The sequence below is a fragment of the Mirounga leonina genome, unplaced genomic scaffold, assembly GCF_011800145.1.
Source record: "Mirounga leonina isolate KUSES-001 unplaced genomic scaffold, KU_Mleo_1.0 Mir_151, whole genome shotgun sequence".
Lineage (NCBI taxonomy): Eukaryota > Metazoa > Chordata > Mammalia > Carnivora > Phocidae > Mirounga > Mirounga leonina.
Genome location: NW_023270377.1, coordinates 10,850,702 through 10,869,029, shown reverse-complemented (window position 1 = coordinate 10,869,029; position 18,328 = coordinate 10,850,702). Strand labels below are relative to the sequence as shown.

The window sequence follows — 18,328 nt, the reverse complement described above, 5'->3', positions numbered from 1 at the left end:
TTTGAGAATATGTTCTTTATACACAAGCTAGACATGTTATTGGTACAGAGTGTTCGTTTTTGTTACAGAAACAGTATTTTGTCTCTACCACAGTGGTACCTGTAGCAACTAATCTTGTCGGATGGTTTCTAGGTAGTTTATTACATAAGACTGTAGAGTCCTGTCTATTTATTTACTTAGCTTTAAATCGGTTTTAAATTTACACGTGTTTCATGGCAAATGTGGTTGATAAATTGAAAGCATAACTAAGTTTTCAGTGTAATTTGTTTTTGTTCGTTTATAGGTGGTGATCAGGGGAGTGGCTTTGGGACCGCAGGTAAAGCTCCTGTTGGTTCTGTGGTTTCAGTTCCCAGTCAGTCAAGTGCATCCTCAGACAAATATGCAGCCCTGGCAGAACTAGACAGCGTTTTCAGCTCTGCAGCCACTTCCAGTAACGCATATACTTCCACAAGTAATGCTAGCAGGTACCTTGTCTCAGTCAATGTTCCTGCTTCATGTTGCATCTTTTTTTTTTCAACTCTGAATAATAATGTTAAATAATGACTGGGGACATATTTTTTAAATTCTTGAATATTTTTGTAGTTTGCAGAAACTGAGTTTAATTTATTAATTAAAATATCCTTGAGTTTTTATTTAATCAAAGGTTTTGTTACTTTTCTTCCTTGAACACGAAAGTGTAATTGAGAGTATGTACACATCTCAGAGTGAGGGGTTATATACAGATTTAATTATACTGAGCAGAAAATCCATTTAGCAAATTAGATGCTTTTATCTGAGTCATGAAGACTACACACTGTAAGTAACATGTTGTAGCTTTAGTTGTAAATAAACATTTTTAGAAATGTTTGCAAGAGAATCCAAGACCCAATTCTGTATCTCGTCAGTGTCCTACTGGTATTAACACATAGATATGTCCTTAACTGTGTTCAAATATATCTAATGTGAGGGACTTCTTGGCAGCAGGAAGTCTTAACACATTATAACAGCAGTAGATCTTTAAAAACTCTTATAGTTGTAACTTCTACATTTCTGAAGGAAACAGATGCAGAAGTGTAGGTGACTTACCATGCAGTGCTTTATCCATCTCTTTGTTTTCCATCCTGCAGACTTGTCTCTTCTTTCTTCTGTTATCTGAGTACCTTTTTGTTTCCCTTTAGCATCTTTTCTAGAGAGAAATGGGAGGGTTGTAACACTAACTACTTGGACTCTCCAGTAGTTAATTTTCTATATGCCAAACAGGAAAAATTGAATCCAAAGAATAAAGTTTAGAGTATTTATATATATCTTGTTTCATTAAGAGGGTCTGTGTTAGACATACATAATAGTGATCTATAGCAAGGTGACCATAAAGTCTGGAAACATAGGTATACATAAATGGTTTATTGATATTATATTACCGTGTATTAGTGGTTCACAAAGTGTGGTCCATGGAACATTTGGGGTACCTGAGACCCTTTCAAGGGGTCTTTGAAGTTAAAATGATACTCACAATAATTCTGACAGGTTATTTGTGTTTTTAGTATTTGACATTTGTATTGATGGTGCAAAAACAGTGACAAGTAAAAACTTGCCAGCACTTTAGCACAGATTAAGACCACGACACCAAACTGTACTAGTAGTCATCAAATAGTCATTATATTTCTTACCACCACACATTTCAGTTTTACTTGTGAATAGTCTTTCTTGTGAATATTCTTTTTTTTTAAATGAGGTATAATTGGTATATAACATTGACTTCAGGTGTATAACATAATGATTTGATGTTTGTGTATGTTGTGAAATGATCATGTAAATGTAGTTGCTGTCCGTCCCTATACAGAGCTCACTTTTAGGATTTACTCTCTTTATAACTTTCAAGTATGCACTATAATATTATTGACTATAGGCACTGTGCTGTACATTACTTCCCTATGACTTATTTATATATTTTTACAAATATTCTTGATGAAACCATAAAAAAAATTAATTTTACTGAGGTGCCTGGGCGGCTCAGTTGGTTAAACGTCCGACTCTTGGTTTTAGCTTGGGTCATGATCTCATGGGTGGTGGGATGGAGCCCCACGTCGGGCTCTGAGCTGGGTGGGGAGTCGGCTTGAGATCTCTCCGTCTCTCTCTCTCTCTCTCTCTGCCCCCCCATTCTCTCTCTCAAATAAATCTTTTTTAAAAATCTAATTTTATTAAATATTGATCCTTAAATAATGTCCTAACTTTCTATGTGTTCAAGTAAGGTATGTATCAAGTAGTTTCTGCTGCATATTGAAGTACGGTGGGTGACTTGCGGGCAGTCAGCTTGTGTGGATGTTTGAGTTGTGGAATGAACCAGCCACATACAATAATGGATATACCCATTGTTTTATGGAACATTGGTTATTTTATGGAACACTGGTTTTCCTTAAAAGACTGACATACCATGGTTATTCAGATTTTGATATTTGGCAGACATTTTCTCAAAAATGAAATATTTAAGTCTGTCACTTTAAGGAAAATAACTGATAAAATTCATACTTCCAAGCAAATATTAGAATTTTAGAAAATTTATTGGCTCCACCATGAGCTTGACAGCTTCACATTACTTTTTGATAAGCTGAGTGGTGATATTACTGAATGTAAATTTTTGATTTTTACATAAAGAAATTGTTGCCATTTAGAAGATTTGCATCAGATATTTTCCAAATGATATAAAATTGATAAAAGATTCATTTAAAGTGCAAGATAGGTTAGTAGGTGTTAGTTCAGTAGAGTGCAAAGGAATTCATTGATACGATTTCAGATTCCATTTTGCAGCTAACCGTTAGTAAACTATCACTGTCATTTTTGGTATGATACCAAGGAAAGTATTCAGTTACCTGAAAAATCTATTCAGATTCTCCTAGTTTGTCTACGGCCATACCACCCTGAATGTGCTCAATCTCGTCAGATTCTCCTAGTTTGTTCAGCTAGGTGTCTGTGAGCACAGTTTTTCTTCTTATACTTTAAACCGTGTATCACAACAGGACAGTCTTCTATTAAGGCAGCCATTGAAGGGATTTGCAGAAATACCATTGTGACTCTTAAGTTCCTTTGGTTTTAGAAAATAATAATTCTTTATTATAAAAATGCTACTATGTGAGCATGTAATAGCTTTATGGTTAATTTTAAAAGGATGAAATTTTTAAAAATTTCTGTTTTAATTTCTGTACTATACATATTATTCATCTACAGCACATCTACACAAAGACTCTTTGGGGTTCTCAGTAACTTTTCAAAATGTAAATGAGTCCTGAGATGTAAAGTTTAAGAACTGCTATGATATATGGTATGTTCAGTATTATCTGTTTCCACATTTTATGGCCGCCCTGTAGACTGGTTACCCTTGCTTTAAAAAAATAAAAAGAACTCTCTCTGTTTTTGTTTCCAGCAGTGTTTTCGGAACAGTGCCAGTGGGTGCTTCGGCACAGACACAGCCCGCTTCTTCCAGTGTGCCTGCTCCCTTTGGAGGTAGTGTTTCTGGTACATAGACTGGTTTTTATAAAGAGCTTGTGTATATTGTATTGCATTTTCTTAGGAATACTGGAAGGCTATGAAAGCAACAATTTATTACCAGAAAGCTCTAATTTTCTATCTTCATAAATGTATGCATAAATATTTTTAACAATTGAATACAAATATATTAGGATTTTATAGTGTATTTTTGTAATTTTTTAAAGCTACGCCTTCCACAAATCCATTTGTTGCTGCTGCTGGTCCTTCTGTGGCATCTTCTACAAATCCATTTCAGACCAATGCCAGAGGAGCAACAGGTAGGAAATAAATAAGGATTATAGAACAGAAAACTTTGGAAAAGCTGTCTGTTTATTGCAAAGACACCATGGGAAGAACATCAGAAAATAAAGTTCTTCTTTCTTACTGTAGTGAATGGGAAGTGGATGGAAGAGCTTGTCCGTAAAGTGTACGGTAGCTGAAAGTTTATAAAATCCTGGACTTTCATATTTGAGAGGGACCCTAGCAGTTCTCTAGTGGTCCCCACCGCTCAGTCACAACTTTCGTTCTTCAGGTGAGGCAGCCCAAGCACGGAGGCGAGACTTCTTAGAGCCATGCAGCCACTTTGTGACCGAGATGGGACTTTTGAATGTAGTAATTCTGACTCATTTGGTGGTCTGGTTTTGGAATTACTGGTTATTACACATTCAAGCTTAATAGGAAAAATTTGTGAGAAGTTTTTTTTTTGTTTGTGTTTTCCTCTTCATGAGATGGCAAAAAACGCATTAGCTTTGTTACATGAGGTCTTAGCAGTTAGGTCTTTTCTAGTGCTTCTCTCTTTTAGGGCATTCACATTTTTTAAGTTGTGCAAACCTGATTTGATTGGGATACAATATTTGAATATTTTCTCTTGATAATTTTTTAATCCTCTTTATTCCTTCCCTTTTTTCTTTTTGGTTCATGCTGCAAGCCAGCCACATAGTTTTCGTATTGCGCCTCTTTGATTTTTGTCCTGTCACCCTGAACACCAGAACTGTTTCCCAGTATCTTGGGGTGTCAGCAAATATATGTGGTATAGCTTGAAACTCATTAAGGCCAGCTTTGTTTTGTGTACGTGTCTCAATAATTTTAGAACTAAAGCTTTATGCATATAGCATATATTGATGTGAAATCTTGAAAGAGTAAGGTGCTTGTAACATAATTTGTGCCATAAGAATTGGTAATTATTAGCAAATCCGTGTCATTGGCAAGATTAGGAATTGTGGTAGTAGGAGTTTCTTCAGTCATAATTTGTTGGTATCTCACATAATAGATGTTTAATAAGTATTTTAATTCCACATAATTTTTTTTTAAAGTTTGTTTTAATTCAGGTATACCTAATCAGTGATTTAATTTCTGTTGTGTTTTGGATGGAAATACTCATCATTTACGATATATGTAACATTTCTATTTCTTAGCACATTATTTTGACTTGGTGGAATGAATATGTAAGATGTCTCTGGGCACATAGGATTCCTGTACATTGTCTTATTTAGTCCTCTTAACTCTCATCAAATACATGTTGACAGCTGAGGGAAATGAAGCTCAGAAAAATTAAGTGAATATGTTTTCGGTACAGCCAGACTTGTGTTCAGATCCCGATTTAGTATTTACATGCTAGGTGATCCTAATTTAAATGTTAATTGTATATGAGTAGAGTAGAGTAAAGATGTTAGGAAGATGTACTAACATTTGTTGAGTGTTTAAAATTGTTTGCAAGATACTGTCGCAGTTTTTATAGCCTTTATAACCCCATCTGACAACTGAAGGATGGAAACTCAGATTGTACCTTGACTAAGCTTGTATTGATCTAACTTCTCTGAGCCTTATTGTCAGCCTTTTCTATAGAATGTGAACAATATTCTCCAACTGGCAGGATTTTTGTGAGAATTCGGATGATACAAATCACTGTGCATGGTCTTTGCATTATCCTAGATGGTTGGTAAATCTTTCCTATTATTTTCCTTTCATGACTGTACCTCCAAATTGGTTTGTCATTAGAGTTAAGGGCTTTTTTTGCTTATTTTACGTAGAGTATGAAAGTCCTTTAAAGTTAAGGATCTACATAGGATGTACAAGAATGTAAAAGGTACGATGTATGTTCAGATGATATAAGGTGATCTTTAGTATTAGGCTAAGCACAATTGAAAGGTAAATTGTGTCCACAAAGGCTTATTTCAAGGTAAAAATTTTTTTTCCATTATAAACCACTTTATCACATTGATCACCTTGTTACAGAAATGATTAAAAGTAAATGTTAACTACTTATGTTTCTATTGAAGTTGAAATATGAATAATATTTTGATAAATATACTATGCTTAGAAATTTCCAATGTCAAAATTAATATTCTTCAGGAAATATTTTTTGTTGCTTTCAGGTATTTTGTTAAATTCCATTTGAGGTAGCTTTTGAAGGAGGTTATTGTGTAGTAGTTCTTTGCAAAATTTAAAATGTTTTACTGATAATGTTTCTTTCTTAAAATACATATTTTAATCATTTTTCTTCTGCATTTATAAAACTTTGGGGCTTTTTCTTTCACCATGTTACATAGAAACCTTCATTAGGATATTAGCCAATATGGCCTAAGACCTTTTTCATTTCAGGATTCTATAATAGCATTCTTTCTTACAGAGCTTTTGAGGCCTTAAATCCTAACAGTTAAATACAGTTTTCAGTTATTATGAAATTCTCTTATAATTCTGTCCTTTGCTATGGAATGAATAGTCTTTATTTCCCTAACTTCATTTTAATGAATGAATGATGTAAAAGATTTTCTTCACCCTCAAGGAGATAAACTTAATAGAAATGTAGAGGTGAAAGAATAATAGTAACATCTAGACCAGCCTCCTAGTTTTATTACCTAGGTGGAGACCGATTTGATGGGTTTGCCTTAAACTTTCAGAATTGATTAATGGCTCATCTTATATTTGCATCCAGAACTCTTCTAAACCAGCTCTGTTTCCTCTTTCCACTCATTCCACTCATTAAGAATATAACCTAAGAGAAATGAAAATGTACATCCACATAGAAGCTGGTACACACATGTTCATAGTAGCATTATTCATAATAGCCAAAAAGTGGAAACAACCCAAAATGTCCATCAACTGATGAATGGATAAACTAAATGTGTTATAATCATACAATGGAACTTTGTTGTTAATAAACCATAATGAAGTCCTGATGCATGCTCCAACATGGATGAACCTTGAAAACATTAGGCTAAAGGACGCTAGTCACAGAGTAATGTATAACCTGTGATTCCATTTGTAATGTGGTATGTCCAGAATGGGCACATCTGTAGAGACGGAAAGGAGGGGAGGTTAGAGGGAGGGTGACAGCTGATAGGTATGGAATTTCTTGGGGGGGGCGGGTGGAGGAGATGAAAATGTTCTACAGTTCGATTGTGATGATGGTTTTACAACCCTGGGAAAATATTAAAAAGCATTGAATTCTACACTTTAAGTGGACAGATAGTGTGATAATGTGGATTATATCTCAAAAAGTTGTTAAGTCTAAAGTTTTATAGCAGTCCAGGACTAGAGCTTAAGAGGGGAGGGCATCATTATCACAGACTGAGGTTACGGCAGTTCATATTGGTTCAGTCACTGTTGACTAAAGGTCAGTTTGTACCAAAGTGTGTTTTGTAGAGCTTGACTCTTGAGATGTTATCAAATACTCCATGGAAGAGGGCCAAACGTATGTGGGAAACGCTGGTATAAACAATTTAACTCTTAGTGCAGGACTTCTCAAGAGACTTTACGGATTTTAAGAAGGAGATAAACATAGAGTGACCTAACTTATTTATTATAGAACCCTTCCTCCTCAGTTAACCCTTCTGTTGAATTCAGGACACAGTACTGATGTATTTCTTAAGTATACATCTTTTAAAGTTATTAGCAAGGAAAATATATCCATTGAATATTTACAGCACTTTTTAAAAATTTATTGTTAAATTTATCTTCATGGCAGCTTTGTCAAGTAGGTACTGTTATCCCTCCCTCTGCCTCCTGTTTGCAAATGAGGAAATGGAAGCTTCTAGAAGTTAAATAACCTTCTGTACTTAGAAAATGACAGAACCAAGACTCCTAACCACTCTAATCTCTCAGTCGTTCTGTTTTTCCACATTTAATTGGTTAAGTATGCTAATTTAAAATGCATGGACATATATTTTAGAAACATGTCCGTTCCAGATGGTTAAAACAAACAAACAATTTCTAGTACTTAGAAGCCTAAATTTGTTTTCTGTTCATTACATGTATTTATGTGTAACCCCTCTGACCTCATTTATGCCCGGTAAGATTTACACGAGATGCATTTTTCTCTTCTCTTCTCTTTTCAGCCATTACATTGTAAACTGCAAGTTGTGCCCACCTTTCTAATGATCTACACTGAATAATTTCCCCCTCATCGTACTTAATTAGTTCACTTGAGTTATCTTTATGAATTTCTAGTTAGTGCAGAATTGTAAACAGTCAAACATCATTCAGGTGCTCTCCGCAAGATTTGACTTTTTAGATGCAAAAGGTAGATTCTAGGTCATTTTAGATAATCCTATGAATAGCATAGGGTGTAACTCCTGAGGCCTACGAAGTCTTTTTATGGACGTAGCTGTATCTTGACATGAAAAAAATGTTAGTGTTTATTTAAAAATGGGTTTCATAAATGGTTTTTTTATTTGGTATTTCTCTGGTATTTATTATTCTAATTTCCCCTTTATTTCAAACAGGTTAAATATTAGTGTCATCAATGTGGTTGAAATTAAAAGACTTTGTGGATATGTTTTTATTATGTATTTTTATGCTACCCACTTTGTAACAGTGTATTCTAATTTTAGGACTTTTTAATTAAACAAATTTACTTTTATTTTGACAATACTTATCCGTAAGTTAATTGACATTGGTCTCTTTATGGCTTTCCATAAGGCCTTTCTGGAGCAATGCATTCTCAAGTGTTTCCTCACGCTCATTTTGGTAGGTGGCCACAACTGATACCTAGATTTGTGTGGCAATTTGTCTACCTGCTTGTGGAAGCTTCTGCTAGTGTTCTGGATCCCTGCATGTGGAATTAAGTTTTTTCCATGTTTTACAATGGAGTGGGCATGGATGTGTGGCATTGGGATTACATTATATTTAAAGTTACATGAAAATTGTGGTGATTTGTGTTTTAATGCTGAAAAGCATTATCGCTTACCTCCATGGTCACATTAGAATGTTAATAGCTTTTTTGATTATTTTTCTTGAGTTTGAATTCATAGTACTTTGACACCTTTTTGATAAACCAAACCATCTTACCACATTATTCCATGGAGTTTGGTTTTGCCTAACTGTATAGAAGTTTCGCTTTTTAGTGCTTTCTTAAAAAGTGATTTGTCAAAGCTTGTCAGTGCTTTGTTGTCTGTTATGAAACCCTTCTGTTTCCCTTGCAGTGTGCTTATTATTCTTTAATTCACTTGCTTCCTAGTGGCTTGTTTCTCCTGTTTTCTCATCAATCGTAATTTCAAAAAATTCGGCATTCTGATTAGGTTCATTGAGAAAAACTGCATTGTTATAAACAATAGGATTATAAGATTACTTTGGGCAGTATCCATAACATGACTTCCAGGGTTTTTTTTTTTTTAAATAAAATATAATCTGTGTAACATTTTTAGTAATAATTCCTGTGCCTTAAGTCAGAGAGCAAGTTGGTAAATTAAAATTTTTTTTAAATCAAATTCAGTGAATTACCATGTTTCTGATAGCATCATGCCAACAATATTTCACTATTGTAATTGCTAGTATTCCTTAAAAGCACCATTATTGGCTCTTACTTTACCAGGACTTTTTCTAGAACATACATTCATAAGGTTCTGTTTTTAATCTTCACTAGCAGTAAGTAGTATACTGTTTTGCTACTACATGAGTTTCTTTTTAAATTTTTTTTAAGAGAGAGGGAAGCCGGGGCAGGGGTTGGGTGGAGAGAATCTTAAGCAGGCCCTGCTCAGAGCCCAAAGCCTGATGTGGGGCTCGATCTCACAATCCTGAGATCATGACCTGAGCCAAAGTCAGGAGTCGGACACCTATCCTACTGAGCCACCCAGGCGCCCCTGCTGCGTGAGCTTCTGTAATGCAGATTAGGTTATAAGTAATGCGTAAGTGGACGAATGATGACAGCATACCACATGTGTAGTGATTGTTGTTAACATACTGATTTCAGTGCAGTCTAGATCACAGCAGTAATTCACCCTACATCCATCTTTTCTAAGAATGCTTATTTCACTACCTTTTCAGTCTTTATGCATTTTGCCCTAATCTCTACAACTCAGGAGTCCTAACCTTAAACCCCTTATCCAAAGCAGTCTATTTATCTTTCAAACAAGATGATGGTGGTCCATATATTTCTTTTGGAATTGATGTATTAAGAACTTCACATGTTCTTTTAATTGTGTTAGTGGTTTTATTAGGGAAAGCCATCCCCCCCCCCCCCCCCGCCTTTTGGCCTTTGGTTACAAAGCTGTATAGGTTTTGAGAGGCCTGCTTCTAACTCTATTTCTCCTATAAGTCTCATTATCTTCAATGAACTATTTTTTAGAAGTTCTAAAATTTTTTTGTCAGGAACATACTTACTACGTTATAGCAGACAATTCAGTGGATAAACTTCAATTTTTGGCTATTTTACTGTATATAGCAAAACAAAAGTAAAAGCAGAAATGTATGTTAGTATACATGTGACTTGCATGATGATGGGCTTTAAATTTGACTGCTGTTTAGGCTTTTAATTACTTTGAGTTTTCTTGCGATTTCAAATGATAGCTTTATTAGTGTCATTCTGGTCATTGGGTTTCAGCAGAACAACATTTTATAGATTGTGCTACACTGTATAATGCTAAAACTTACTACTAACATTGTTAGCGTTTTGGAATTTAAAATGCCTTTGGTGTCCGACTTAACGTTTTCAAGTGAAACATTCTGTAGTGTGGTGTGAGGAGCAGGGCCTGCTCCTTTGTGGTCAGTGATCAGCCCGTGCTTTTTCCTGTCAGCCGCGACCTTTGGCACCGCCTCCATGAGCATGCCCGCGGGCTTCGGGACTCCCGCCTCCTACAGTCTTCCCACCAGCTTCAGCGGCAGCTTCCAGCAGCCTGCCTTCCCGGCCCAAGCCGCTTTCCCTCAGCAGACCGCTTTTTCGCAACAGCCCAATGGTAAGATCTGACACTTGGCTAGCTGTAAGTCCACTTCAGATACCCTTTATGTATCGTAATCTTGCATGTTTGGGCATAAAGGCTTGTCCAGAGAATGCTGTGGCACTGTCTGCTCAACGTTTACTACGGAAATATAAACGCCTTCCTTGATTTGGGCCTTAGGAAACTGAATGCTTTGGTAAGTTTTTGGGACCAGGTTATAGATTTAGGAGAAATCAGAGACTGTCTAAAGAATACCCCTTCTTAGAATCTCCTGTGTCTTGTCTTTTTTCTTTTTTCTTTTTTTTAAAGATTTATTTAATTATTTTAGAGAGAGCCAGAGCCTGTGCATGAGTTGGGGGAGGGGCAGAGGGAGAGAATCTTGAAGGGACTCTGCTAAGAGCGGAGCCCGATGCGGTGCTCGATCTCAGACCCATGAGATTACGACCTGAGCTGTAATCAAGAGTCGGATACTTAACCGGCTGAGCCACCCAGGCCCCCCCAACTCTCTTTCTTATTAATTTCTCTTGTATGTTTTAATACGCCTCTTGATTTTAAAAGAAAACTTTGTAGACCTTGAGTTTTTGTTTTGCATCAGAAAGCTGTTGTGGATCTGCTGTTTTGTGTAAGTTATTTATTTATGTTGGAGACTTAGACTAATTTTCCAAATAGGTAACTGTATTGTGGTCAGAGTTTGTTACTGGTTCTAGAGGCCAGGGATTTTTTTTTTACCCATTAAGCTTATTTGGTAAAGTTTGAAAGTCCATAGATTTGAAGATTATTCTTAAATTATAATTGTGTATGTATTTTTTAGTGTCTGTGGTTAGATAAAAATTTGGAAATAAGGTCCATGGCAGAGCCATAATGATGAAATATTTCCTAACAAATACTGTGTTGTTCACATGAAGCCATTGTGTTTTACTCACAGTCCGTCTCAGATAGTCACAAGTCATCTATTAGTTCAGACGTCAGCAGCTTACATAGCTGAGACAAATCAGAAGTAACCATTTCTGAGAAGCTGTAGGAAAGCTCTGTTACGTGTGCCACAGGAAGTTTGTCTCTGGTATTTGAAAGAGCATGAGACCCAACAATTAAACATTGATATTTTACTATTGTTGCTCTGGTAGAAATTTCTCTGAAACTCCTTAGGAGGCTTTATAAGCATCAGATTGTCTCTGAAAGGTATGGGTTATAATTGGTGGTTCTGTTTTAACAAGGTGCAGGTTTTGCAGCATTTGGACAAACAAAGCCAGTGGTAACCCCTTTTGGTCAAGTTGCAGCTGCTGGAGTATCTAGTAATCCCTTTATGGTAAGTGAGTTGCAATTTTTTTTTTTTTTTTTTAAGATTTTATTTATTTATTTGAGACAGAGAGAATGAGAGACAGAGAGCATGAGAGGGAGGAGGGTCAGAGGGAGAAGCAGACTCCCTGCCGAGCAGGGAGCCTGATGCGGGACTCGATCCCGGGACTCCAGGATCATGACCTGAGCCGAAGGCAGTCGCTTAACCAACTGAGCCACCCAGGCGCCCCAATTTTTTTTTTTTTTTTTAAGGTTTTATTCATTTGTGACACAGATACAGAGAGAGAGAGCATGAGCAGGGGGAGAGGCAGAGGGAAAGGGAGAGGCAGGCTCCCCTCCAGGCAGGGAGCCCGATGTGGGGCTCGATCCCAGGATGCTGGGATCACGACCTGAGCCGAAGGCAGACGCTTAACCATCTGAGCCACCCAGGCGCCCCAGTGAGATGCAGTTTTAAGCACTTTCTAAGTTGTGTGTTATTTGCAAATTGGGAAAAGCAAGATGTGACTCTCCTAGATACTGTTTGCTATTCTACTGATGTGACAGTATAAAATTTTACAGAGTGAGGCAGCCGTCACACATGATCCTTTTTTGACTTAGATGCACACATGCACACACACACACACATTAATCAGTTGCAAATCAAAGCATTGACAGTAAATAAGCTATTTTATAGCATGAAACTTTTCTGTATTCTTGTCAAAATAATGCTTTATGAAAAGCTATAGATTTAGTGAACTGTGTGGAAAGGGCTTGGAGTCAGAGATTTGGTTTGAATCGTAAATGCATTTTCTTAGATTGTGTTAGGAGAATTATATGAAATAATGGATATTAAAGGCCATAACACAGTTTCTGACACCTAATAGTTTTATTATATCAGTTGCTAATAACGACAATGAATAAGTAGGATTGCTAATAATTACAAAATAATTTCTAATTTGAATAGTTTCGTTAAATAAGATTTAATCAAAGTTTAATCTTTCCATATTTTGACACATATACCACTCTTACTTGTCTGTTCGTTGTCTTATGTTTTCCTTTAGACTGGTGCACCAACAGGACAGTTTCCAACAGGAAGCTCATCAACCAATCCTTTCTTATAGCCTTATATAGACACTTTACTGGAACGAACTTTTACGTGGTCGCATTACATCTCTCCGCCTCTTGCACTGTTGTCTTGTTTCACTGATCTGAGCTTTAAACACAAGAGAAGTCTTTAAAAAGCCTGCATTGTGTATCAAACACCAGGTAATATGTGCAAAACAGAGGGCTCCAGTAACAACTTGTAACCTGTGAATTGGCAGAAAAAGGTAGCAGTATCATGTATATTAAAAATTGGCTAATATTAAGTTATTGCAGATGCCACATTCATTATGCTGCAGTACTGTACATATTTTTCTTAGAAATTAGCTGTTTGTGCATATCAGTATTTGTAACTTTAACACATTGTTCTGTGAGAAATGTTACTGGGGAAATAGATCAGCCACTTCTAAGGTGCTGTCATATATCTTGGAATGAACGACCTAAAATCATTTTAACCATTGCTACTGCAAAGTTACAAAGTCAAAATTGGAAGGTTTTATTCATTCTTGAATTTTCCTTTCTAAAGAGCTCTTCTATTTATACATACCTAAATTCTTTAAAAATGTAGAGGGATACCTGTCTGCATAATAAAGCTGATCATGTTTTGCTACAGTTTGCAGGTGAAAAAAATAAATATTAGAAAATATGCTATTGTTTTTGTGTTCTTGCTGCAATGCCTTTACCAAAGTGGCCTTAAAATATGAGTAGTGAATTGAGAACATCTTGAATTCTTAAATTAGAGTTTCAGAAGACTTCTAGTGACTAACTTTTATGTCTAAAAGAAAAAATTTTATAAAAAAGGCCATGTAGAAAATTTATTAAAACTACTATGACTGCTATATTCAGGAATATGTCAGTGGTAAAGCATTTAAATGTAGCTTGTCAGATTCACCGTAATCCTTCTAATTTCTTTGCAACTTCTTAATTTTGTGAAAATTTGTATATATGAAGAATTTGCATGTATGTGTATTTACAAATTTTTTTAAGTATCTTGAATTCTCAGACTGCAGAAGTCCTATTTTAACTATTGATTTTTAAACAAAAATATTGTCTTTGAATGTATTGGAAGCAGACATGCATTAACTGTGACATGATTGCACCTCAGTTTTTTTTTTTTCTTCCCCTTTGTTTGGACAAACTGATATTATTAAAATAGGACATTTATTTATGTTCATTTCTGGGGGAAACAAACTGGAACCCAGTGTTACCTTAAAGCTATAGAATACTTTGTTTAAAAAGGCAATGATACTAATGTTTAGTTTTATCTTTTTGTTAATAGATGAACTTGTTTAAATATTTATGTACAGTAATGCCTCATTCATCAAGATGTAATCTAGTGGTCTCATCAGTACAGAACACAACTGAGAAACTTGGAATAACTCTTTTTTAAATGCCTTTGAGCAACCCACATAAGTCACAAGGTCTCTATATGTTTGTTTTTATGTGAAATTTTGATTATTGGATTTCCCAGCCCTAGCATATTAGCAGTTCAGAAGTGACGGTTTGGAAGGAGATAGAAAAACCATGAAAACCTGTCAACCATTAAGTGTAAGGACAGCCAGGCCAGCCTAGAGGACATCACTGTATTAGATCATGTTCTGATAATAGTCTGGTACTATGACTCTGTGTCATCAAGAAAAGGTAAAATTACATATACAAATGTAATACGTGTTTGGAAAGGTTTATCTTAAAATGATTAAACATTATTTTAAAGTTTTGGTATTAAAAGAAGTGAACATCAGTTTCTTCAAACATTTTATTTGTGTTGAATACCTTTTCCAGTGGTGACTACATGAGTTTTTACACAATCTTAAAGTCTGTGTAGTGTTCCAGACTTGGTAAAGCCTTGCTGTCCCATTGCATCTCCAGCTCAGTGTGTGGCTTATCTTAACTATTTTGATGAGCAAGAAGACTGGGAAATCTCTGCCCCTTTTTGAACATTATGCCTCTTCTCTTAATATTGAATGAATGCTGCAGAGGTCTAGATGTGTGGGTTGAAATACCTTGAAATACTACAGTTTGCGGGGTCTCTCTCCAGCCCTTTTTTCATGGAGGGAATGCTTAAGAAATGTCTTTGAATTTCTGTGTTTTAGATTGTACAATTCATATGTACAAAGTTATACTATATAATTGTAGGCCATTACCCAAATAACCTACCAGGCTTTCCATCTAAGAAATAAGTAAATTAAACAGTTGTTATTAAAATAATTTTAAAGACTTTTTTTTTTTCTGGGTAAATCTTGAACTTTGTAAGTAAATGAGAACTCTTATTGACTTACCATAAATGAGTGCTTATAAAATCGAAGTCCTTAGTTTAAAAAGTGATCCAGCTTTAATGTGGATTTAAATTCACTTCTGTTAGACTTTCATATTCAGATTTGCTTTTGGTTTTATATAGACCCATCAGAATTGTGTTGAGTACTGAAGAGGAGGACAAGGCTGAAGAACTCCAAATTTTCTGGCTTACTGGTTGAATCAGGTCTTCTCTCCTGTCTTTGCTCTGGGAGGAGAATTTTCTTTTCTTTTAGAGTGGCAAACATTGTTGATACAGTTTAAAGGCATATTTTATTCTCATTTTTGTGACAGTAGAGATTAGGCAATCACTTTCTTCCTTAAAATAATTCCTTTTGTAAATTTGAGGAAGCCTCTCAGTGCTTTACCTGTGCGTTGCCCTAGCCCCCAGCACACACCTTCTTTGGTACAGTTCCTGGAAGTTGGGAAAGTGGAGAGAATGCTAACTGGCTGCTTTTGTATGGCAGCACTCACAGTTCTCAAACATTTCTTTTAAAAAAATTACTGAAGATACCCAAAGAGCTTTTGTTTATGTAGCTTGTATCTATCAGAAATTACTGTATTAGAAATTAATACTGAGATACTTAAAACACGTGTTTATTCATTTAAATATAACAATAATAAACCCATTGCATGTTAACATAAATGCCATTTTTAAATAAAAACTAGCTGTTTTCCAAAAGCAGTTAATTAATGAGAAGAACATTGTTTTATGTTTTGCACATCTCTGTTGCACCTGGCCTGAGAAGCAGTGAGTTTCTCCTGCTCCCTTGGTGTCACAGTGATTTTTCTGTCACGTGGCATGCGGGCCCTGGGAAACTCCACTGTGTACTTGTGAACTCATGAGTGAGACAGACCTATAACATTTTAGTAGTAGTATGAAAATAGTTGTGACGCTTGGCTTTTGGGGACTCTCAGAGGTCCTCAGACCACACTTTGAAAACCACTGTGCTACACTTTAAATTTCTGTTTTCCAGAATAACAGTGTGTGGTTTTAGGGTAAACATAGTGCTCCTTGAACTTCCTGCTTGGTGGCAAAAGTGGAACGTTGAGTTGAAATGGCAAACATTTTTAATATTGTTTTCTGGATTTTCTATTTCTGTTTGAAATTGTTTTAATAATGATGACATTGGTGAATATGTCCTTCAAGGATGTTACCAGTTCTGATTCATGGTTATTGATGTTTATTTTGGAATCATTTACTATTCCGACCACTTTGAAATTGTGTCATCGTTTAATAGCTATCAAATAACTATTTTAAAAATGAAAAAATGCTTTGCTGAAGAGTTCAAAATGAACAGTTTATTCTCTCTCATGTTTATAGTTAATAATTTTAGCTATAGTTAAAGGATTTTTTTTAATGAAAAGTGGATTCCCCTAACAAAAAATCACTACCCTCCAGGAAGTCCGCTATTAAAATTTAAAGGAATGTGTTTACTTCTTTAGAAAGAGGTTTCCTATGGTTTTCCCACCAGTGGCTTTTTATACCTTGTTCATCTTTAAAGAGAGCACTTGCTGTTGCTTCTCATTTAAACAGAATGCTTCGAAATTCTTTTGAAGTGACTTTAAAAGATAGTTTACAATAATTAGTCACCACAAACTCTGGCTTTGTTACTGCTAATTGTTGGCATATTGTAAAATAGGCTTTTTTGAGCTAATACTCCATTTCCATCCCCAGGCGGGCCCTGTGCCTTGCTTCTTGGGCCTTCTTCGTCTGTGTGTTGTGCTCCTTCACTGAACTTGTGTTCACAATGACTCACCTCATCTTTGGTCTCCACCAACAGTCTCAGACTTCTATCAGAAAATTAATCTCTAGGAGACCGTTGTGAAGATACGTTTTTTAAAAAGTAACTTCAAAGTATGTGGTGGTATTATGGGGTGTGATTTATTAAGCCCTTTAAATGTAGGAGAAACTTGCTAAGTGCTTTTCATGTATTATACAATCCTTAAAGTGGATGCATACTTTAAGGATGAAAGAAGGCAAGGCATAGGGAGGCTAAGCTAATGACAGAGCTTTTGCTCTGGAGAGCGAATATTTCATTGTTGGATTGAAGGCCTGTCACATTTATGTGTAAGTAGCCCTTTAAAAAAAGTCTTTTAAAATTCCAGGAGAGTTACTTTCTGTATCCCGTATACCTAATAAAACTTAGTTATTTAATTTGAGTTCCATTCATAATTTGATGAAATCAATACAGTTTATTCACTAGGCTTTTATTTAAACTTTACAAGTTAATTAATGGGGTAATTAGTGGACCTTGTTTTAAACTAAAGAAGCATCTGAAGTGGGGCGCCTGGGTGGCTCAGTCCTTAAGCGTCTGCCTTCGGCTCAGGTCGTGATCCCAGGGTCCTGGGATCGAGCCCCACATCGGGCTCCCTGCACCGCGGGGAAGCCTGCTTCTCCCTCTCCTACTCCCCCTGCTTGTGTTCCCTCTCTCACTATGTCTCTCTCTGTCAAATAATAAATAAAATCTTTAAAAAAAAAAAAAAACCATCTGAAGTGTTACAATGATCCCTATTTTGTGAGAAACATTCCATCTTTTATTGATACGGTTTGTGCCCTAGGTGGTTTTAAAATTTACTTTCTAAAGGATGCCATTATTAAAATTTGTGTTAAGTTAGCCTATTATATGAAATTCATCCTCATTAGTTAAATTTTCCTTTGTATATTTTAGAACATTATAATGTCGTTAATTAAAATTTTGCATTGTATATTTGAACAAGTGAATATATGACCAAGATGTAATTCTTAGTGTTGTGCCCATGAGACTTTTTCTCTCACGAAAAAGTGCCCTGTTTGGTACTGCTTACTGATATATGTGGTGTAGATACCCTCACAATGGCTGATGTCACCTATCAATCTGATGTCATTAAACTTGGAATTAGAAAGAGATGTGCACCAGGCTCCCAAGCCTTTGCAAGCCAACTCCAGTGCAGCGCTCACAATTCTACAACTTGTTCATTAAATTTATTGGTGACTGTATCCAATATTTGAAGAGCCTTTTGTT

The 18,328-nt window shown here is 35.7% G+C and overlaps 1 protein-coding gene across 14 annotated transcripts in view; it reads left to right on the top strand.

The window, feature by feature from the left end:
- AGFG1 (ArfGAP with FG repeats 1) overlaps nt 1–15,514 on the top strand; it is a 74,876-nt gene extending 59,362 nt beyond the window's left edge. For 3 of the 14 annotated variants that reach the window (XM_035006954.1, XM_035006946.1, XM_035006951.1), the window contains 7 exons: nt 284–464; nt 3,398–3,477; nt 3,687–3,779; nt 8,422–8,469; nt 10,515–10,673; nt 11,870–11,961; nt 12,992–15,514. In XM_035006954.1, coding sequence (XP_034862845.1) covers nt 284–464; nt 3,398–3,477; nt 3,687–3,779; nt 8,422–8,469; nt 10,515–10,673; nt 11,870–11,961; nt 12,992–13,051 — 713 coding nt within the window. In that variant the 3' untranslated portion in view covers nt 13,052–15,514. The remainder of the gene's footprint in view (nt 1–283; nt 465–3,397; nt 3,478–3,686; nt 3,780–8,421; nt 8,470–10,514; nt 10,674–11,869; nt 11,962–12,991) is intronic. The other 11 variants (XM_035006950.1, XM_035006956.1, XM_035006949.1 and 8 more) reach the window with 9 other exon arrangements.
- Nucleotides 15,515–18,328: the final 2,814 nt, after the last annotated feature.